The 22,197-nt window shown below is 35.3% G+C and overlaps 4 protein-coding genes and 1 pseudogene across 4 annotated transcripts; all 5 read right to left on the bottom strand.

Annotated features, from left to right (window-relative positions):
• Positions 1-5,987: 5,987 nt before the first annotated feature.
• On the bottom strand, positions 5,988-6,788 carry LOC21390912 (kiwellin). Its single transcript, XM_010111192.2, has one exon. It carries the CDS (start codon positions 6,752-6,754, stop codon positions 6,104-6,106), a length of 651 nt encoding a protein of 216 aa, XP_010109494.1. The 5' UTR covers positions 6,755-6,788; the 3' UTR covers positions 5,988-6,103.
• A 422-nt stretch (positions 6,789-7,210) lies between these two features.
• Positions 7,211-7,832, bottom strand: LOC21390911 (kiwellin). Its single transcript, XM_010111191.2, has one exon. The coding sequence runs from the start codon at positions 7,739-7,741 to the stop codon at positions 7,211-7,213; it is 531 nt and encodes a 176-aa protein (XP_010109493.2). The 5' UTR covers positions 7,742-7,832.
• Positions 7,833-9,180: 1,348 nt separating this feature from the next.
• Positions 9,181-10,147, bottom strand: LOC21390910 (kiwellin). The gene has a single exon (XM_010111190.2). The coding sequence runs from the start codon at positions 10,131-10,133 to the stop codon at positions 9,483-9,485; it is 651 nt and encodes a 216-aa protein (XP_010109492.1). The 5' UTR covers positions 10,134-10,147; the 3' UTR covers positions 9,181-9,482.
• Positions 10,148-13,438: 3,291 nt separating this feature from the next.
• Positions 13,439-14,098, bottom strand: LOC21390909 (annotated as a pseudogene).
• A 3,786-nt stretch (positions 14,099-17,884) lies between these two features.
• LOC21390907 (kiwellin) lies at positions 17,885-18,858 on the bottom strand. Its single transcript, XM_010111187.2, has one exon. It carries the CDS (start codon positions 18,813-18,815, stop codon positions 18,174-18,176), a length of 642 nt encoding a protein of 213 aa, XP_010109489.1. The 5' UTR covers positions 18,816-18,858; the 3' UTR covers positions 17,885-18,173.
• Positions 18,859-22,197: the final 3,339 nt, after the last annotated feature.

Here is a 22,197-nt window from a genome sequence, read left to right as displayed (position 1 = left end):
TAAATATTTTATGATTATTTATTTATTATTTATTTGTGTGTATATATATATATCAGTATTATTATTATTTTTTTTTTCTAAAAAACGAAGCTTTAGACATTACTTGTTTGACAAGTGACGTCTAAAGTTCACATAGACGTCGCTCGTAAAAGTGATGTCTAAGTGGATACTTTTAGCGACGCCATCTAAACGTCGCCTTTTCGGGCGATGTCTAAGATCTTAAACGTAACTTTTCAGGTGACATCTAAAGCCTTAATTGTACTAGTGTTTTTCTTATTATTCTTATCATCTTAATTATGTTTTATTCTTCTTTAGTTAGTTTGATAAATCTTATGTGTTGTTTTTTAACATCAAATAATTTATTCTTACTTATTTTTTGAATGAAAAAAGACATTAATGGTTAGATTTATTTCCACATGAATTGTATATATTTTTAGATACCTTCTGTCTACTGAAAAAATGGAAAGCAATGGTCTGCAGTTTCTTCATTAATTATGACCAATTTCTTAAATTTCTTCTTGACAGTTTCATCTAGAGATGCAAGAACGGGCCGGGCCGGGCCGGCCCGTTCTCTTTAGGCTCAGCTCACAAATTTTATGGGCCGGGCCGATTCGTATAAGAATGACTTCGGCCCATATCACATTATGGGCTAATTTTACATGGGTCAGATTGGATCGTGCTATGGTCAGGATGGGCCGTGGCATGGGCTTTGATTGACTGGCCCATTCAAGGTTCATCTCGGCCCATCATGTGTTTAGATGGGCATGTAATTTTTAATTTTTAATTTTTGAATTTTTAAATAAGTTAACAAATATAAAAGTTTGAATAGTCAATGTAAATATAAAAAAAGATATTTTATTTACGATTGCCTCATTAAATAAAAACCTTTTTAAGAAAAAACTTAGTGGGACAAAATCTTAGTAAGGAAAAAAGAGTACAATCAGAATAATTATATATAAGATGTTTACAAAATTACTAAAAAAAAAGAAAAAAAAAACATGAAAATATTATGGGCTTAGATGGGCCGGGCTGGGCCGGCCCATTATGGGCCTAAACAGGCTGGGCTGGGTTGGCCCATCATGGGCCTATACGGGCCGGCCTAGCCTAGCCTGCCCCATGATTTTTCATGGGCCGTGCCGGGCCAGCCCATGGACTGATATATCTTGGCCCAATCCAGCCCACAAATATTTATGAGCTGGGCCCTGTCTTGAACAGTGATGGGTCATGCCGGCGCAACCCGTTATTGTGTCAGGAATGGGCCTGGGGCGGCCCACAGACCCCGGTTCATTGTTGCATCTTTACTAAAAAAAAAGAAAAAAAAAACATGAAAATATTATGGGCTTAGATGGGCCGGGCTGGGCCGGCCCATTATGGGCCTAAACAGGCTGGGCTGGGTTGGCCCATCATGGGCCTATACGGGCCGGCCTAGCCTAGCCTAGCCTGCCCCATGATTTTTCATGGGCCGTGCCGGGCCAGCCCATGGACTGATATATCTTGGCCCAATCCAGCCCACCAATATTTATGGGCTGGGCCCTGTCTTGAACAGTGATGGGTCATGCCGGCGCAACCTGTTATTGTGTCAGGAATGGGCCTGGGGCGGCCCACAGACCCCGGTTCATTGTTGCATCTCTAGTTTCATCTAGAAACGTTAGTATTTTCTATGGACATGTTGGAAAGTAAGAAAATATTATTGCATACACAAGATCACAGATGGTGATCAAAAGATGATTAGCCTTGTGTAATTAGTTATTGATGGGTCAAGATTAACTTAACGACTAAAACTAATAATAGAGTCAGCGAATTTATTCAAGAAACAATAATGCAAGTTGGCAGTTATCATGGTCAATTGTCTTTGCTTTTTTAAAATCATTGTATGTAACAAGTAATTGTAATCCCTGTTTGTTTTACAAATTTAGTTTACTTCAACTTAATTTGAACTAACGTTTATCATAAGCATGTAGTTTGAATTATATTTTCCGTTTAAATTGAGCTAAATTACCGTTTAAACCATTTTTGAACAGTAAAATGTGCTTACTTTCTCTACTGTCATACTTACTAAATACAAATTCAAAATTTATTTCCTCTTCAAATTAAAACGTCAATTACATATCCAAATGTCAACTCAAATTACAATTTAAACCACAAAATTTAAATTTTTCTATTCAAACTAAAAAGCTTAAACCAATAAATTTCAAACCAGGGAACCAAACGGGGCGTAGTTATTCTTTCCCTTTCAACTTCGGCCAACTTTTCAAATTTTCCTGGTCTACAGTACGTGATGATTAACATATAGGATTATTATCATTGGTGGTCCTTGAATTTAATAGTCATTCTCAGTTTGCTCACTAAATTTTAAAAACTCTCAGCTTACCCTCTAAATTTTAAATTGTTCCCACTTAACTCATTCTATTGTAATTTATATTAAAAACAGATAAAAAAAGAGAATAACGCAATCACGTAGCCTTTCTACTTGGATTTATAGGATATATCTCTCACATATATTAATAGGATATTGTAGCCTTAAATATATAGAACATTAATAGTAAAACTTTAAACTTAGTTATTAGCCATATTCTCTAAAGATAAAATATGTCTTTAATCATCCACGTCCAGGAAAAAAAAAAAGTCTTTAATCAGTATCCCTTCAATTTACGGCACAAAACAAAGAAATTTTATCCCTAAATGGACACAAATTATAAAAACATATTTTGTAATATTCAAAAAGTTTGGAGGTTTGATACATAAATTTTATAAATTATAGTAGCAAGAATCTAAAGATAAGTGGGTATGGCTCAACAGTAATTTCACACATAATTCTACTATGAAGTGCCGAGTTCAAATACCCCACCGTTAAGACAAAAAAAAAAAAGAAAAATCTGGAGATAATAAAAACCAGACACTTACTGAGTAAATAGGCGCTGCACTAGTTGTAGGGAAGGAACTCCATTAGATTTTAGTTTAATTTTAAGTTTGCCTTATATTGATCAGGAATAAGAGTTATCTCAGTTTTATCTCCTATAATTGAAAACATCACAAAATCATACCCCTAGTAAATAAAACATAAATTTTTAATGGTTTTAATTTTTAATCACGTGTGGATCGCAGGACTAGTTAATAAAATGAAAATGTATCAATAAAATTAAATAAAATAATTTCAAAAGAAAATCTTAAAAAATCTTTATTCAATCGGAAAACCTACTATAACTTGTTTTTAATTTTGAGATTGAAAACGTTTTCATTTTCATTTTCAAACAAAAAATAAAATCATTTTGAAACGAGTTCCAAACGCGCCCACTATATCCAGTATTTCCAATTCCAAGGACCCAATTAATTAATAAAGTGAACAGGATATATATTTACGTACGTAATTGGCTTGTTGTATGGAATATGACAATAAGAATAACTTTGATGTATATATGTAGGGTATGAAAGGATACTACTATGTATGTACATTGTACAAACAATTTAATTATATTAGAATTATATCAAATTAAAATAAAAATTGATTAAAAGAATTTAATAACACCTGAATTGCTTGAAAGCAGTGCGCAATATTCAGTAGTATCAATAAATTTCTTTTTATAAGGAATAAAAGACGTTAAAGTTGATAATCATAGGGTGATTCATATATATATTGTATATGGAAAGCCCATGAAACGGGCATCATCCTTCAGGGCATTACATATATAACCTATCGCATCCGTTGCTGTTGAAATGTTGGCTGCTCTTCACCCACTTGCAGCCGCCAACTTGCTGAAGGGGGGACATAGTTGTTGTATTTAACATGTCTCATGCACACGTTGGATATTTACATCATCAGAACAAAAAGGCGCCTAATAATTATGTTTTTCCAGTTAAATTTCATGTATAAATATAACGATTTGCATCTCCATTTAATATGATATTATCTGCTTTAAGCATTTTAGATTTAAACCCGCACAGTTTTATTTTTAAGCTTCACCCAAAAAAACCCCATACCATTAAGAAGTAGTGTACTTCTTTATAAACCGTCACATATAATCATCCTTAAGTGATGCGACTGCACAACTTACTCTATCTTATTTTTTACCTTAAGAGAGTGATTGATGTACACACATTATTATTATTATATAATTTATAATAATTTCAAATAATTTATAATAATTTCAAATAATTTATAATAATTTATAATAATGTTATATATTTATAATTGGTAACTATTGAGAAAATCCTTATCCGAAAACTTTAGATTGGATTGAGTGTTTCTCATCATTTGGATTGGATATGAGAAACTTAATTGAAATTAATAACGAATTAATATTATTCTAATCTAATAATTTGGATCATGAATTGACACTCAAACCGAGAATTCCAATTCGTGAACATCATACAAACACATACATTAAATTCTTATAATTCATATGTTCGCACCACAAGAATTGAAAATCTTATCCAAGATTATTTCTAGTTCTCTGCTTAAGTGTACATGAGAAGATTTTGACTTTGTGTCGATGACATGGTCGGAAACTTTGAGGAAAAAGAGAGAGAGAGGACAGGGGGGAAAGGTTGGAAATAATGGAGTAATTAAGATAGAGGAAATAAAGTATCGCTAGTTGCTTCGTTTCTATTTTCGTTTATTCTTTTGCTATGAGAATATATATATATATATATATATATATGGACATAAATATTACATATATATGGGTGTGGTTTTAATGGTTATTGGTTACCTCAATATATTTATTATTCATTTGTGTTTTAGCCATAATATATTGATCCGACAGTTATAATAAATTAAATAATTGATGATATAGATTATAGATATATAAATATATATATGTGTCAATTAATGAGATTAGATTTTTATCACACAACATCATCAAATTTGTATTTAATAGTAACCACTGATTAAAACATGACTATTGAAAACTTGTCTATATATAGTATGTAGCAGTAGTGAACAAGTAATTCATTGGATATGTGTGCTTATCATAATTTGATAGTAAATGTATCTAAGGGTAAAATAATAAGTTTGTTAAATAAAAAAAGTAAATTTTATATTATGTAAATGAGAAATTTAGTAAATAAAGGCATCGTTCATTTCACCGATTTGAATGATCAGTTCTAAGTTTTTACAGTTAAAAGCTCTCAAAAAATGTCACATCTAACTTTTTATGTTAAAATTAAAAGCTCTTAAAAAATGTTACATCTCAACTCGAATTGAAAACTCGAATCTGTGAAGCGAACGAGACTAAAGATAAAAATATATATTATAACTTGATAGTAAATATTATATTATGCCAATCCGAAAGTAAATAAAGATAAAAAAAAAATTGGGATGTTCTCTTTGCCCTCAACTTGAGTTGAAATATCAGTTCGAGTTGTGTTCTTAACTTAAATTTGTGTTTGATAAGGAAACTTAAGAACAAGATTTGAGTTAAAATCGGAATTCAAATTAGCCAAATGGTGTAAAATCTGAATTCGTCAGTGAACTTATATTTAGACAAAGGGAAACAAATAAAAGGACAGAAATATTCGTGACAATATGTCATCTTCAATGTACGTAGAAAATAAGCCGTCAAAGTCTTATTTTGTTTTGAGCGAAATTCCATAATATTACTGGTAAATGTTAATAATCACACCATTACGGACCCTTTTAGACTAGGAAAATCATTGTTAAACTAATGGCTCTCTAAATTTGCATCTTAGTTATTGCTTGGAATAATGTTGAGAGAGGGAATTAAATCAACCAACAATATATTTTGAAGTCTTTCAGTTTCTTTGTCTATAATATTGGCAAGCGCAATAAATTAGCATGCAATTGAAAGTCTTATTTTATAAATGGTTAAGTGCTTATATTCTGATCTCTTTGGCAATCGTATACATTAGAACTTGAAAGTTTTATAGTCATTTTGCAAATGTGGTTCGCATATTGCGACGATCTACTCATTTATTTTATATTTCGTATCGATCGTAACAACCAACGACGTCCACGGATGGATCGTATACATATATTGATTGGTAATTATTTTAATACTAGAAAAATTAACCAAGGGACATGGTTTTGATCTCTAGTTTTTATTCCGATATAGCTTAGAAGCCTAAGACCATATTACGTACATAACTAGGCCATGGACCAAGTAACATCAACAACACCCCAATCCTTGTCCAGGCCCAGGGCACTCCACACAGCATCGGAGCCATCAACGATATCATTCTGACACGGTGGCTGAAACGCATGCTCTTGGTCACACCCTCGCATGGAGTCACACTCGTCCACCACCTTAGCCACCACGCTCCTCCCATTACTTGCCCTGATCCTTATCATCTTTCCGCACCTCGACCAGTTGTCAAACCATCCGGTCGACAGTGCCACGATCCGCTCGCTGTTCGAATGGTACTTCCCGTCGCAAAAAGACGCCCCCCCGCCGTCCCAGCCCGCGCTGAAGTCGTTGTTGGTCAGTTTGGCGGGCGTGGAGGATGTGACTGGGGGAGAGCACTTGTAGGTAGGGTAGGTCCTGCCGTTGCAAGTGAGAGTACTGTACTGCTTACAGCCGCCGCCGCCAGGAGCGGGGAATGGGCAAATTCGGATTCCAATATCGGGGTCGTCGTTGCACTTGCCGTTGATGCAGATGAGCTGGCCCTCGCAGTCGTTTAGGTCACGGCACGGGCCGTTGCAGGAGGAGATGGCGTGTGATGGGAGAGGGAGCGTGGAGATCATGATGATGAAAAGTAAGAAGGAGAGAGAAACGTCTAAGAATGCTAAACGAGCCATTTTATGATAGGGAAATGAAAAGTTAATGATTAGCTATTTGTGACGGTTGGATGAAAATGCAAAGCTTGTGGCATTTATTTATAGTGCTAGGAATGACGGCAAAATGGATATTTGTAGAGATTTTATGAGATAATTATTTTACAAATTGATGCGGCAGTCTATATGGAAATGCCATCAATGTCGACTAGAAGCATAATTAAATGATCATAACACTACAACAAATTTCATGTTAACGATTCATATTAGACAACAGTTTTTAGACACTGTCGTCTAAATGCAATTAATAATGCGGCCGCTTACGTGATCATTGTTATCTGGCACACTCCCAGTCAAACAACACAACATCCATCAGACTCCTAGCATGAATATACATACATGTACATACATACATATATATACATACATATATATATATATATATATATATATATATATATATTACCAAATGACATGAAGTTAGACAATGGACCAAGTAACGTTAACAACACCCAAATCCTTGTTCAGCCCCAGGGCACTCCACACGGCATCGGAGCCATCAACAATATTATTCGTACACGGCGGCTGGCCCGCATGCTCGGCATCACACCCATGCATGGAGTCACACTCGTCCACCACCTTAGCCTCGGTGCTCGTTCCATCACTCGCCGTGATCCTTATCATCTTCCCGCACCTCGACCCCTCTTTGAACCATCCCGTCGACAGCGCCACGATCAGCACCGAGTTGTCGTGGTACGCACCGTCGCAGGACGACGCGCCACTGCCGTCGCCTCCCTCACTGAAGTCGTTGTTCGTCAGCTGCGCCTGTGTCGAGGAAGTCACCGGTGGAGAACAGCTGTATGTGTTGCCGGAGTAGCCGTTGCAGTTGCAAGTTCCGGAGGGCTGACAGCCGTCGGATGAGGAGCCGGTCACCATTTTCAATAATATGTTATTGCTTTTACAGGATTTGTATGTTGGCGGCTCTTCACCCACTTGCATGGTTAAGGACATTAATGCCACCTACTTGTTGAGGGGGCCATATATAGTTGTCGTATTTAACATATTTCGTGCACACGTGTAATATTTACATCATCAAAATAAAAAGGAGCCTAATTATTATTATATAATTTATAATTATTTCAAATAATTGATAAAAATAATTTATAATAATTTACAATAATACTTTATGACAATAATTTATATTAATAATTAATATTTAAAATTGATAACTATATATTGAGAAAATCTTTATCTGAATACTTTAGATTAGATTGAGCGTTTCTCAATTTTAGATTGGATATGAGAAACTTTAAGATTAATAACAAATTGAGATTTTTCTAATTCAATAATTTGGATTATGAATTGACTCTCAAACTGACCCCAATTCGTGAAACTCGTACAAACATATACATCAAATTATTATAGTTCATGTGTTCGCACCAAAAACTTGAAAACTTATCCATGATTATTTCTAGTTCTCTGCTTAAGTGTACATGAGAAGACTTTGACTTTGTGTCGTGTCGGTGACATGAAAGTCGGAAACTTTGAGGAAAGAGAGGATAGTGGGGAAAGGTTAGAAATAATGGAGTAATGAATTAAGATAGAGGAAGGAAAAGTATCGCTAGTTCTTTCGTTCTTCTTTTCTTCTCTTCTTTTCATGCTATATTATTAAACTTTTATATTTGATATTAACCACCGATTAAAACGCGACTATTGAAAAGTTGTCCATATAACAGTAGTGAACAAGTAATTTATTCTCTTGTGAAAAAGAAAATATTGGATATGTGTCCGTATACAAAAATGTATGTATATGTATCTTTAAGGGTAAAATTAATAATAAGTTTATTAATTAAAAATAGTAAAAATTATACTATGTAAATGAGAAAGTTAGTAATTAATAAAGATAAAAAAATATATGACATGGGGCTTATAATATATTTAGAAGAGTCGTCTGAAACATGAAGTATTTAGACCACGTGACAAAGGGAAACAAATAAAACGACATAGCAACTCGTGACAAAATCGTCTTCAGTATAGAAAATAAGTCATCAAAGTCTTTTATTTTGCTTTGAGAGAAATTCTAAATATTAGTGGTGAATGCTAATAATCATATCATTACGCGACTCTTTTGGACTACGAAAATCAACATCTTAAACTAATGGCTCTCTAAATTATTACTTGGATTAATGTTGAGAGAGGGAACCACGTCAACCATGATATTTTGAAGCCTTGGTCTTTCGGTTTCATTGTCTATAATATTGGCAAGGCAAGTAATTAGTATGCAACAGCTTGAAATTGAAAGTTTTATATAATAAATTGTTTTTTATCTTCTGATCTCTTTGCAATCGTATTCATTTTGCAAAAGGAAAAAAAAAAAGAAGAGAAATGTCAGTTGAGAGGTTAAAATGTATTATTTATGTCATTCCACTCAAAAGTAAACAAAGACAAGAAAACAAAAACACTATAATAACATCCAATTATTTAAAATGACACAAATAATATACTTATATGAAATCACGACAACTTATGTATTTTTATCTTTTTGGGCAAATGTGGTTTGCATATTGCAAGTCTACTCATTTATTTTGTAATTCGTATCGTAACAACCTAAAACGTCCACGCAGGGATCATGTACATTGATTGTTACTTATTTTATATAATACTAGAAAACGAAGGGACATGGCCGTTTTGATCTCTAGTTTTTATTCCGATATAGCTTAGAAGCCTAAGACCAAATTACATATGTAGGTAGCTAGGCCATGGACCAAGTAACGTCAACAATACCCCAATCCTTGTCCAGGCCCAGGGCACTCCACACAGCATCGGAGCCATCAACGATATTATTCTTACATGGTGGCTGAAACGCATGCTCTTCGTCACACCCTCGCATGGAGTCACACTCGTCCACCACCTTAGCCAACACGCTTCTCCCATTACTTGCCCTGATCCTTATCATCTTTCCGCACCTCGACCTGTTGGCAAACCACCCGGTCGACAGTGCCACCACCCGCTCGCTGTTTGAATGGTACTTTCCGTCGCAATAAGACGGGCCGCCACCGTCCCCGCCCTCGCTGAAGTCGTTGTTGGTTAGTTTGGCGGGCGTGGAGGATGTGATTTGGGGAGAGCACTTGTAGGTAGGGTAGGTCCTGCCGTCGCAAGTGAGAGTACCATACTGCTTACAGCCGCCGCCAGGAGCGGGGGATGGGCAAATTCGGATTCCGATATCGGGGTCGTCGTCGCACTTGCCGTTGATGCAGATGAGCTGGCCATCGCAGTCGTTTAGGTCACGGCACGGGCCGTTGCATGAGGAGATGGCGTGTGATGGGAGAGGAAGCATGGAGATCATGATGTTGAAAACTAAGAAGAAGGAGAGAGAAACGTCTAAGAATGATAAACGAGCCATTTTATGAGAGGGAAATAGAGTTGGGATGTAAATGTAAGAGCTTGTGGCACTTATTTATAGTGCTAAGAGTGATGGTAAAAGGACATTTTTAGAGATTTTATGAGATGATTATCTTATAAATTGATGTAGCAGTCCATATGGAAATGCTATCCATGTCCACTTGACGCATAATTAAAAGATTAGAACATTCCCTTGAAATTAAAAAGTTTTTAATGCATTTGCCGCCTGAATATTTAATAAATTATCTTTTGAGCTTTTAATTTTAGCAACTCACATGTGCACGATTCTAAAGGGGTAAAATTAGTATTTTATATGCCTCAATTATTAAATAAAATTATAAAAACCTTAGATTTATCTCAACCATCCATTCAATTTTCAAAATAAAAAAAAAAAGAATTCTCAAAATCTCTCCCTCTTGCCTCCATACACGACAGAGGCGTTTTTTCTTCTCAGTGGTGGTAACTCAAAATTGATGAAGGGGTTTGATCCTTGTCAGCTTTTGAGTCAAATGAGCCGACAGTGCACATCAGCGCCGCCAGGATGGTGGGTTTTTTATGGGTCTCACGGCGGCCAAAATGTAAGAGCTTGTGGTACTTTTTTATAGTGCTAGGAGTGACGGTAAAGTAGATATTTTAGAGATATTATGAGACGATAATTTTATAACTTGATGTAGCAGTCTTCACGGAAAGGCCATCGATGTCGACTTAACACATAATTAAAAGATAGAACATTGAACATTCCATATAGATTAGAAGGATTTTTAGTACATTTTCTCCTTGAACTTGTCATGATTTAGTAAATTGTTGTCATCTGAACTTTTAATTTTGACAATTCTCTAACTTGTAAAACTGTTGCATTTGACTCTATTTGACAAACTTAAAAAACTAACGGATACTAACATGTGCAAGTCACATGTGTATGGTTCTAAAGGGGTAAAATTAGTATTTTATATGCCTCAATTATTAAATAAAATAATAACAACCCTAGATTTATCTCAACAATTGATCTTAAAATTTTTAAATCTCAACCATCCATTCAATTTTTTTTCTAAAAAAAGAACTCTCAAAGTCTCTCTCTCTCTCCCTCTGAGGCTCCTATAATGGGTTTCAGCGAGAATTGACGGACACCATCGACTGGGTTTTTGTTCGTCTCGTCAATCTAAATCCATAATCATCGTTGAAATCATCCCAACCGGAGCTCGGATGGTGGAGTTATGGCAAAGAGAAGTAATGAGTTTTCTGATGGGTTTCCTTGGCCATTGCAGTGGACTATGGTTGAGTTACTGTCGTTGAACCCAGGTCTTCGAGAGTATGAATCATCATTTTTGAACGCGTATATGGAGGGAGGAGAAAGAAAGAGAGATCCGATAGATTTTGAGATTTTTTATTTTTATTTTTTGAAAATTGAGTGGATGTTTGAGATTAAAAAAAAATTTAAGATCAATGGTTGAGATTTGTCTAGGGTTTTTATTATTTTATTTAATAATTAAGGCATATAAAATACCAATTTTACCCCTTTAAAATCACACATGTGATTTCTACATGTAAAAAATCCTTTAGTTCTCAACAAAAGTTTGTCAAATAGAGTTACAAATTAAAGGGGGTTGATTGTTAAAATTAAAATTCAATAGACAATTTGTTAATTCATAATAAGTTCATAGACAAATCTACTAAAAACCCAAATTAGTATACAATTGTTAAAAGAATGGAATGGTGTGTCTTACCAAAAGAGAAAAAAAAGAAAAAGATACAATCATTACCAAAAAAAAAAAAAAAAAAAATACAATCATTAAAGTGATAAAAGGTGTGGCCCTCAATAATTGCACAATTAGTTCTTGTAATAATACAAAATAGCGATCAAACTTTTATAAAAGGGGTGGCGGCTGGTAAATACGAAAAATGCTAAAGGTTGTTCAACACAACCAGTGGTGGAGATGGAGCTCGTCTTCAATCTCAATACGGGCATAACGGTATATTAAATTTTTATGAAAAATATAAAAAAAAATTATAGTATAGTTTTTCAAGAACTACTAAATGTATATAAAGAATTTTACAATATGAAAGAGAAAAACTCTTACCGATAATGCTTTATCTCGAAACATCATATAGTATAAACAAGTACTGTTTGTTTATGTGCTTTTGTTTTAATGTGATTTCAATAAGATTGATGGTGATAAGGATACCATAGAAATAATTTTTTACTTTTCATTTTTTTACCTTGCATTTTGAAAAAAACTCCTATCTTCTATTTTGGAGTTTATAATATTTATATGTACTTTCAGATCATTAATTTCCAATTTATGCTCAATTCTTTCCTTTTGTTGATCATTGGTCAATTTTGACTAATGAAAAAAAGTAAACGTCCTAGTAAAATTAGAAACATAAGGGAAAAATTGAAAAATACGAGGATACATCATCTTTGTCACTCTTTTGGTTGTTATCACTAGATGGTAAAACCTACTTCCCGTTGTCCAACAATATCATCATATTTTTCACTGGAAAATGTTATTCATTTTCAATACTATTTAAATCAGCTAACTAACCGCATTATGAGAGACATTCAAGATATCATTTAGTCTTTTTTCTTAAGCTGGATGGTTTTTCAGCATAGTCTTTTCTTTTCATTGGTTGCTAAGGTTGATAAGAATAAATCTAATAATATATAATATTTTGTCCCTAGATTTGCATTGTGAGAAGAAAGAAGACAACATTGTGTTAAACAGATATTTCTCAGGAAAATAAAATAAAATTAATGCATTGCAAACATGTAAGATGGTAAAAACATGCATCAAATTTATCTATTGTGCTTGTAAATAGCAGATAAAAAGTTAAGGACTATATGTCAAGTCACAAACTGTATATTCCTCTATGAGATTTAAATTTCAAGTTTAATTCCATTAATCCACTCATTGTTCTTTTAATTTTCTCTCGGATATTCAGCCACTACTTATTTAGTTTATACCTTACCAATCAAATAACAAGATCATTGTTATCTGGCAGAGTCCCAGTCAAACGACACAACATCTCTACTCTCAGCATGAATACACACACACACACACACACACACACACACATATATAATACCGAATGCCATAAACTTAGACAATGGACCATGTAACATCCACACGACCTACATTCTTGTTCAGGCCTAGAGCGCTCCACACAGCATCCGACCCATCAACCACATTGTTCCCACATATATATTGATTGTTAATTATTTTACTACTTGAAAGACCAGGAAACATAGTTTTGATCTCTGGTCCTTATTCCGATAGCTAATATAAGTCGAGCTTAAGGACAAATTACCTAGGCCATGGACCAAGTAACGCCAACAACACCCAAAGTCTTGTTCAGCCGCAGGGCACTCCACACGGCATCGGAGCCATCAACAATATTATTCTTACACGGCGGCTGGCCCGCATGCTCGGCATCACACCCATGCATGGAGTCACACTCGGCCACAACCTTAGCCTCGGTGCTCGTCCCATCACTCGCCGTGATCTTTATCATCTTCCCGCATCTCGACCCGCCATCGTACCACCCAGTCGACAGCGCCACTATCAGCTCCGAGTTGTCGTGGTACGCACCGTCGCAGGACGACGCGCCACCTCCGTCGCCTCCCTCACTGAAGTCGTTGTTCGTCAGCTGCGCCTGTGTCGAGGAAGTCACCGGTGGAGAGCAGCTGTACGTGTTGCCGGAGTAGCCGTTGCAGTTGTAAGTTCCGGACGGCTGACAGCCGTCCGATGAGGAGCCGTCGCTGTTTCCGGCGCATATGTGTGTTCCCACGTCGGGGTCGTCGTTGCACTGGTCTTTGATACAGATGAGCTGGCCGTCACAGTCGTCCCAAGTTTAGCACGGACCGTTGCAGGAGGAGATCGCTTGTGCCGGAAGAGGGACGTCGGAGATAATTGTATTCAAGATGAATATCAGGAAAAGAGAAATCAATAACGACGCTGAACTTGCCATTGTAACGAACTGATGAGGGATCAGAAAGATGTCTGATCTGTAAGTGCGTACGAAAGCAGAGAAATTACGTGCTCATGGTTGATATCGGTCACGCGTATAAATATGGTGTTGCGTACCGTATTATGGGGTGTAGACGTTTAGAGAGGGATAGGTTAGACTAGACATTTCCAAGTCTTGGTCTTCAGTTTCTTGTAATATTTCCTTGACGTACAGTTTGGGAGTGGTATATGTCGTGTCGTTCACGTCATAGAAAAGACAATATAAAGATCTACATGAAGAAAATCGATAAAAAGAAAGATGAGAAGAGTGTGGAAATTACGAACGTTTTTGGTGGCAAATGCTGTTATGACATTATCTATTTCTTTGAATGAAACGACATGTCCAGTTAGTGGAAACAAAATGGGGGCATACTTAAATTCTTAAAATAATATCATAGTCGTTGATGGATCATACACGTATTATAAGTTTGTAACTTAGTTGAAACAAATGCAAGTATTGACATTGAGTTCATGAGAGAGGATGTTGCGGGTTTATTTTGCGAAGTCTGGCGGAATTTGTTTTGAGAGTAGACAAGATATAACTTGACTATTTGACTATTTGTAGCCTGCACTTACCATAAATTTGAGCTGTTGTGGCCCTGTTATAACTCGTGAAAGCATTAAACCGTTGTTCACGATGACCATGTACAATAAATTCAAATTTAATTTTCCGGATTGAATTGGATTTGGAAGCATTTTAGATTGGTAACAGATTGAGAATATCCCAATCTAAAACTTTTGAATTATTTTACAGATTGTGTATTTCTCAATGCAATCCGTAAATTTAAACTATGTGTGCATTATATAAATGCATGATATGTATATGATTATTTATTTTTTTGTACAAGTTTTTAGTAGTATATATGTCTATATCCGTAATTTCATTTCTCCAAAGCCTTGATTTCGTTTTGAGTTTTGTTGAAGCTAATTTGTTATAATTGATTGGATCGAAGAAACTTTTAGATTGATAGCATATTGAGATTTTTCTAATGCGATTGTTTAGGAGTGGATTGTAATTAAATTGATCCTCAATCCGTGTATTTCAACCTGTGAACACTCCAACTAGCTACAGATATAAACATCAAATTCTTATAGTCATGATAATATATATATATATATATATATATATATACACATGTAACAGTACCGAGGAAGTAATATATTGGATATATATGCGTATACATAATTTATAATATGAATAATGCTTGAGACACCAACTCAAATTTTAACACTTATATACCAACTGATGTGGCATATGAATTTTTATATTAGTGAGTATTTAAAATATTGTCATGTCAATTAATGATAAGAAATTGCATCTACTAATAAAAAGATGACAACTCACATTTTATATCAGTTGGTACACAAAAATTGAGATTTGAGTTGGTGTCCCTTACATTATTCTTATAATATATGTGTGTATGTATCTGTAGTAAATAATAGTTTTATTAACTCAAAATAGTATGTATTATATTATGCAAATAAAGATAAAAATTGAATATTATTTGGGGCTTATATTTATAAGAGCCGTCTAAAACATGAAGTGGTTTTATATATTGGTTCCAACATCTGGGTTGTCGTCTCACTTGCCGTTGATGCAGATGAGCTGGCCATTGCCGTCGTCTTGGGTTTGGCACGGACCAACGCAGGAAGAGATGACTCGTGAGCTGGGGACGTTGAAGATCACGGTGTTCAAAATGAGGGGAAGAGAAATAAGGTTAAGTTGGTAATTGTAATGTGACAGAGAGATGTTTGATGTATATCTACGAGTCTAAATCGATCCCATAGTAAATATATATTGTAAAATCATGTCTAAGTGCACTTTTGGATATCTGCTCGATCGCAGTTTAGAAATTAGTGGTTTGACCACGGGATTTGCAAGTTTAAGGTCCCGTACATTTCACTGATTCGAGTTTTGTTACAGTAAAAGGCTATCAGAAATAATAACATATAACTTTTTTGCTATAGTAAAAAACTCTCATATAAAGTCACATCTCAACTCGAATCAACAAACTAAACGGGCCCTAAGTCTTCAATTTTTTTTTCTTTACTAGTTGAGCACGCGTCATTCCTTGTATTTTTTGGATATTAAAATTTCTTTTAAGATTTAGTTTTATCTATTTATTATCCTCCTAATAATTGAGTTTAGTAAAAAAAAAAAAGATTTAATAGAGCACATTTAAAAAGAAAAAAAGTTTTAACGAAAAAAAAGCAGATAGTAAATTATTCATAGAATACGTGTAAAAAATATATTTTAGAGAGTTGTATAAAAAATATTTAGATAGGGACACATCCGAAAGATATTATTTAAGTGAGCAATTAGGGTAAAACTCTTACGGGGACTATTTGGCTTATTCGTCTTCGAGCTTATTCGGCTTCCCAGCATTAACCAAACAACCACGGTTAGGAAAAATTATTTAGGCAATCGCACGTCTCTAGGGCAAAACGTTTTGTTCACCTTTGGACGAAACTCCGGAGCCGCATTTGCGGCTTTTAAATATTAAAGATCAACATATTATACCGTAGAGATGCTTTCAGTAAAAAGAGAAAAGGAACTAAATAAGAATACATTTGAGAAATATTATTTTAATAGAAGCAAAGCGAGGAGAAATGTATTTAGAAGAAAACCACGTCGTAGTAACTAAGATGTACGTCGTGGATTAGAACCATTTTTGATTTACGTATGTTTTTTATGAGATAAAATATCATAACGAATCATGAACTATGATTTAAATCAGAGAACGAATCTTCCAACCAAACAGGCTCTAATACTTGACGAGTGGAGAAGAGTGCTGAAATAGAGACTTCGTTAGATGCAATTATTCAGTCTTCACTTGGTTATTGGTTCCTAGTGCTTCTATCCCCATCCGTCGGGGGTGCTTTTTGACAATCCTCATATTCACACTTCAAAGTAGTATTTTAGAATTATGGTGCGTTTAATTGGTGGATTCGTGTCATAATTTGAATCATAATTTATAGTTTGTTAAAGTATTTTTTTCATAAAAAATACACATAAATTAAAAATAATTCTAAATTATGATTCTAAATTTATGAACCAAACGTCCACTTAATTTCCCTAAGACCATAATTTATTATAATTCCCTCTTGGTTAGAGTATTCAACTATTACCTGAACTAATTTTAGCTAAATGAAATGTTTATTTCTGGAATTAGAAGCTTGCATACCGTAATTTATATGTGTCAGCCATTTATCAAATTTTTTAATATTTGACTTGTTCTGGATGTTCTTGCGGCCGCCTCGTCAATCGTCATGAACGCAAAAAGCCCAACTTGATGGTTTGACTTATGGGTCGTCAATCTCTCCGTGACAATATCATCTTTAGACTTTATTGTAGAAAATAAGGGATTCATATCTACAGCTTAATTTTTAATATTTTAATTAGTGTTTAATTAATTAAATTATACTGCACTGTCTCATGATAAGCATAAAAGAGTTAATTAAGAAGAAATTTAAATTTTTTATATGACGTGACATGATTTAATTTGTTAGACACCAATTGGGATGTTAAAATTAGACAACAGATTTGAGTCCGAAAATAAGTCGTCAAAGTCTTTACTATTACCTTTTAGACAAGTGAAAATTATCACGAAAAATTAACGGCTCTCAAAATTCACATCTAAATTATTGCTTGGATTAATGTACTCATGAGATCAGAGGGAACTATGTCGACCATTATATTTTGAAGTCTTGGTCTTCGGTTTATTCTTGTCTATAAAATTGGAAATTATTAGCTAGGTATGTAACAACTTGAACTCGAAGGTTTTATTTTAGTCGATATTCGTTACAGTTTTTAGTTGCATATTGCCACACCTTTCCGCATCACATCATGGTGCCGAACTCGAAACTATTAAGCCTACATGCCATACATATGTTTAGAAAACCTAAAACCATAGGCAGCTGGCATATCATATATATTGATTGTTAACTATTTTACTACTTGAAAGACCAGGAAACATAGTTTGATCTCTGGTCCTTATTCGGATAGCTAATATAAGTCGATCTTAAGGACAAATTACCTAGGCCATGGACCAAGTAACGTCAACAACACCCAAATCCTTGTTCAGCCCCAGGGCACTCCACACGGCATCGGAGCCGTCAACAATATTATTCTTACACGGCGGCTGGCCCGCATGCTCGGCATCACACCCATGCATGGAGTCACACTCGTCCACCACCTTAGCCACCACGCTCCTCCCATTAGCCGTGATCCTTATCATCTTTCCGCACCTCGACCCGCCATCGTACCACCCGGTCGACAGCGCAACGATCCGCTCGCTGTTCGAATGGTACCTGTCGTCGCACTCCGACGGGCCACCACCGTCACCGCCCTCGCTGAAGTCATTGTTGGTGAGTTTGGCTTGCGTGGAGGACGTGACTGGAGGAGAGCACCTGTAGGTAGGGTAGGTATTGCCATCGCAAGTGAGAGTACCATACTGCTTGCACCCACCGCCAGGAGCTGGGGTTCTTCTGCAAATTCGGGTTCCGAGATCGGTGTCGTCGTTGCACTTGCCGTTGATGCAGATGAGCTGGCCCTCGCAGTCGTTTAGGTCACGGCACGAGCCGTAGCAGGAGGAGATGGCGTGTGATGGGAGGGACTGAGAGATCAAGATGTTGAAAATTAAGGAGAGAGAAACGTCCAAGAATGCAAAACGAGCCATTTTATGAGGGGGAAGTGAAGAGTTGATTAGCTATATATTGGTGAAAGAGTTGAGTGAAAAATATAGGAGTTTGTTGCACTTATTATATAGTGCTAGGAATGATGGTAAGGCGGATATTTTAGAATTCTATAAGAAATTATTATTTTACAAGTTGATATGGAAGTCTACATGGAATGGAAGTGCCGTCGATGTCGACATGTGGCATAATAAAAAGATCCTAACATTCCGTAGAAATTAGAATACATTTGTTAAAAGAACTAAAATGACTTTTCTTAATTTCCAAAAACAAGAAAAGAATACAATTAGCCGTGCGGCCCCCAGTATTTATTTTCTTAAGTCAGAGTACCATACTGTTTACAGCCACCGACACTAGGAGATGGATTTCTTCCACAAATGCAGGTCCCGAGATCAGGGTCGTCGTTGCACTTGCCGCAATTGATACGTATGCCGGCCCTCGCAGTCGTTTATGTCACGACACGGGCCGTTGCAGGACGATATAGCGTGTGATGAGAGAGGGAGCATGGAGATCATCGTAATGAAGATTAAGAAGAAAGAAAGAGAAATATCATTGCTATACTAATGATGAGAGAGTTGGATGAAAATGTTAAGAGTTCGTATACGTACGTCCAAGAAGTGATCGTAAAAGCCTAAAAGGGGATTAATAATTAAGAGTTTCATTGGATAATTAATTTTACAAATTGATGTGGCAGTCTAAATGGAATGGAAGTGCCGACTCAAATATGAAATGTCGACATGATGAAGCATAATTAAAAGGGAAATGACGAACGTTACGTAGAAAATATTATTGTTATGTAAAAGAAGGGTAATCCGTAATCTACATGACTAAACTTCTCATCTTTTAAGGTCTTTCTTTGGAAATTCCATCAACACTCCGACTTGTCATCTTTTAAGATCTTTCTTTGGAAATTCTATCGACACTCCGAATTTAATTAAAGTCATATGGATCATGATTTCTTACCAAACTTTTTAATATATATGAGAGGCTGAACATTCCGAATTTAATTGACAAAGTCATATGGATCATGATTTCTTACCAAACTTTTTAATATATGAGAGGCTGAAACTATTTATATGTTGACATGCATCTTTAAGGACAAGAGGTGGTACCTCTTCATTAAGACCAGAAATGCTGGGTTAAAATTGCGTAGTTAACAGAGGGGAACAAAATTATTATATAATTTCGTTAATTTGCAAATTAAGCATGTTGATGGAGTCATATATGGAATTTTGTATTAATCCTAATAATTATGCATGGAGATGAAATTTTATTAGTTTTAGTGTCGTTAAGTACTATATATTCAAATGGAAATTTTATTAGTTTAAACCAATTGAAGTCTAAGGGCTGCAGGCTGCTTGGTTCATGAGACGGAAGGCCGTTAGCGTAGATGGTTGATTTTTCTCCAGTCGTCTCTCCAGACTAGCCTACAGTATGAACTGCATTTTTCGACTTCACATTGGTCTCTTGCTTATAGCCTAAAACTTTCACTTTCATTTCCACCTTTATATTTTTGATCGTATAGGTTTGCCCAAATATGGCATTGGTCCTAATTGATTTTACAATAAGGGCCACTAACGATCATGGTAGTCATATGTATAAGTTAGCTAGTCTTCTGTTCATACACGTGGATGGGGAAAAAAAGTCATGATTTCATATATTGTTTTGAGACTTTGATGAGGGAAAGTTAGGAAGTCAACTAAGAGATTGATTTTTCAAAGTCTTTTTACTTACCAAACCTAGCCAATTATAACTTCAGATTTTCATTGTTGATTTTTATATAATAGTATTAGCCAACTGATCAATCTCCCTCTACCAAGGACAGGAGGGAATTAAGGACAGAGCCCCCCCACCCCTCAACTTTTTATTCTTTTTAAAAATCTATAGATATATTATCTCAAATTACATTACAACCCCCATAAAAAACATGAAAACTTGATTTAGCCCTCCCTCAAATTTTTTTCTTCAATAAAACCTACATATCTATTGCATCAAATTACGTTAATTAAATTTTTACTGCAGTCATTAGCCCCTCCTAAAAGAAAATTTGTCTAGCATCATCACTGCCGCTACTCACATAAGGTCAATATCATTAGGTGGGTAGGTGGTACCCAACCTAGTGAATAGTGCTGGAAGAACGGGTGGCGGGCCTGTTTGAAGCCCGAAAATTTTTGGACTCGATGGACAGGGTCCTAAGTCTGCCCGTCCAAATTCTAGGCCGGGCTAGGGCCCGGTCAACCCGAAAATGAAGCAAAAAAATAAGCCCGCCGCTGTGGAAAACCCATTGCCCGAAGCCCGCCCGAAAATTTTTAATAGTATTTGTTTTAATAGTGTGTGTTGATTTTAATCTTAATTATAATTTTTATATAATTTTTACAATAAATAACTTAATAATTATTTATATACAAATACAATTAATAAAAAATATTATATATAATATATATACACAATATTATAAAAAATAAAACAAAATATTAAAAAAATATATTAAATATTCAGGCAGCCCGGGCGGGCTCGGGCAACGGGCACAAGTTCAATTTTTTCGAGCGATCGTTGACAGCCTGTCTAAAGTTCCAACACTACTAGTGAAACTCGCCATTTTTTGAGTGATGGGATTTATCCCCGTCAGGATAAAAACCATTTTTATATAGGTTGTAGATATCAATATATAAACACACACACCAGTTCTTTGTTCCAATTTGCATAGAAAAGAAAATGATACAATGTGTCATATATAACTATATTTTTACAAGTAAAAATGTATTAAGAAAAAAGTTTCTACAAAATACTCATAAATTAATCAATGAGAAATTGAGGGGGGGAAAAAAACATTGACTTGGTGTCTGTGACATAAGGTTGCAAACGTTGAGAGAGAGAGAGAAAGGGGGAAAATATACATCCGCTGGTTTGTAAATTTTGGAAAAACTGAAGTCTGAATTAATGTATAGGAAGGAAAAGTTATGGGATTAAGAGTAGATAATCCGCTTCGTTCCTTGTTTTATTTATTATTCTTTTTTAATGAGGAAGCAATATAAACATGTGTTAATATAATTTAACCTCTTGGAACGAGTCCATCCAGTACTATTAACTTGTTTCAAATATGCCGGTTTAGTGAGAAAATTTTATAATTTTACATGGGATGACCAAATTCTTGGCTGGAAGAGAAAAAGCTCCATAGTTCTCTGTCTCAAATTTCTGGGAAAAAAAAAATCTAGAACGTAATTACATGACGACAAGGGAAACAGGTAAAACGACATGGCAAACGTACAAATGTACCCCAACGACAATTAGATTCATGGGATGACACCAACCTCCTGCATCAACGACAACGATCAATATCCATTTTGTCCAGACTAGAGAGTTGAC

The sequence above is a fragment of the Morus notabilis genome, unplaced genomic scaffold (genome assembly GCF_000414095.1).
Source record: "Morus notabilis unplaced genomic scaffold, ASM41409v2 Scaffold520, whole genome shotgun sequence".
NCBI classification, from domain to species: Eukaryota; Viridiplantae; Streptophyta; class Magnoliopsida; order Rosales; family Moraceae; genus Morus; species Morus notabilis.
The sequence above is the reverse complement of the archived record's forward strand: the minus strand, read 5'-3'. Positions and strand labels throughout refer to the sequence as shown.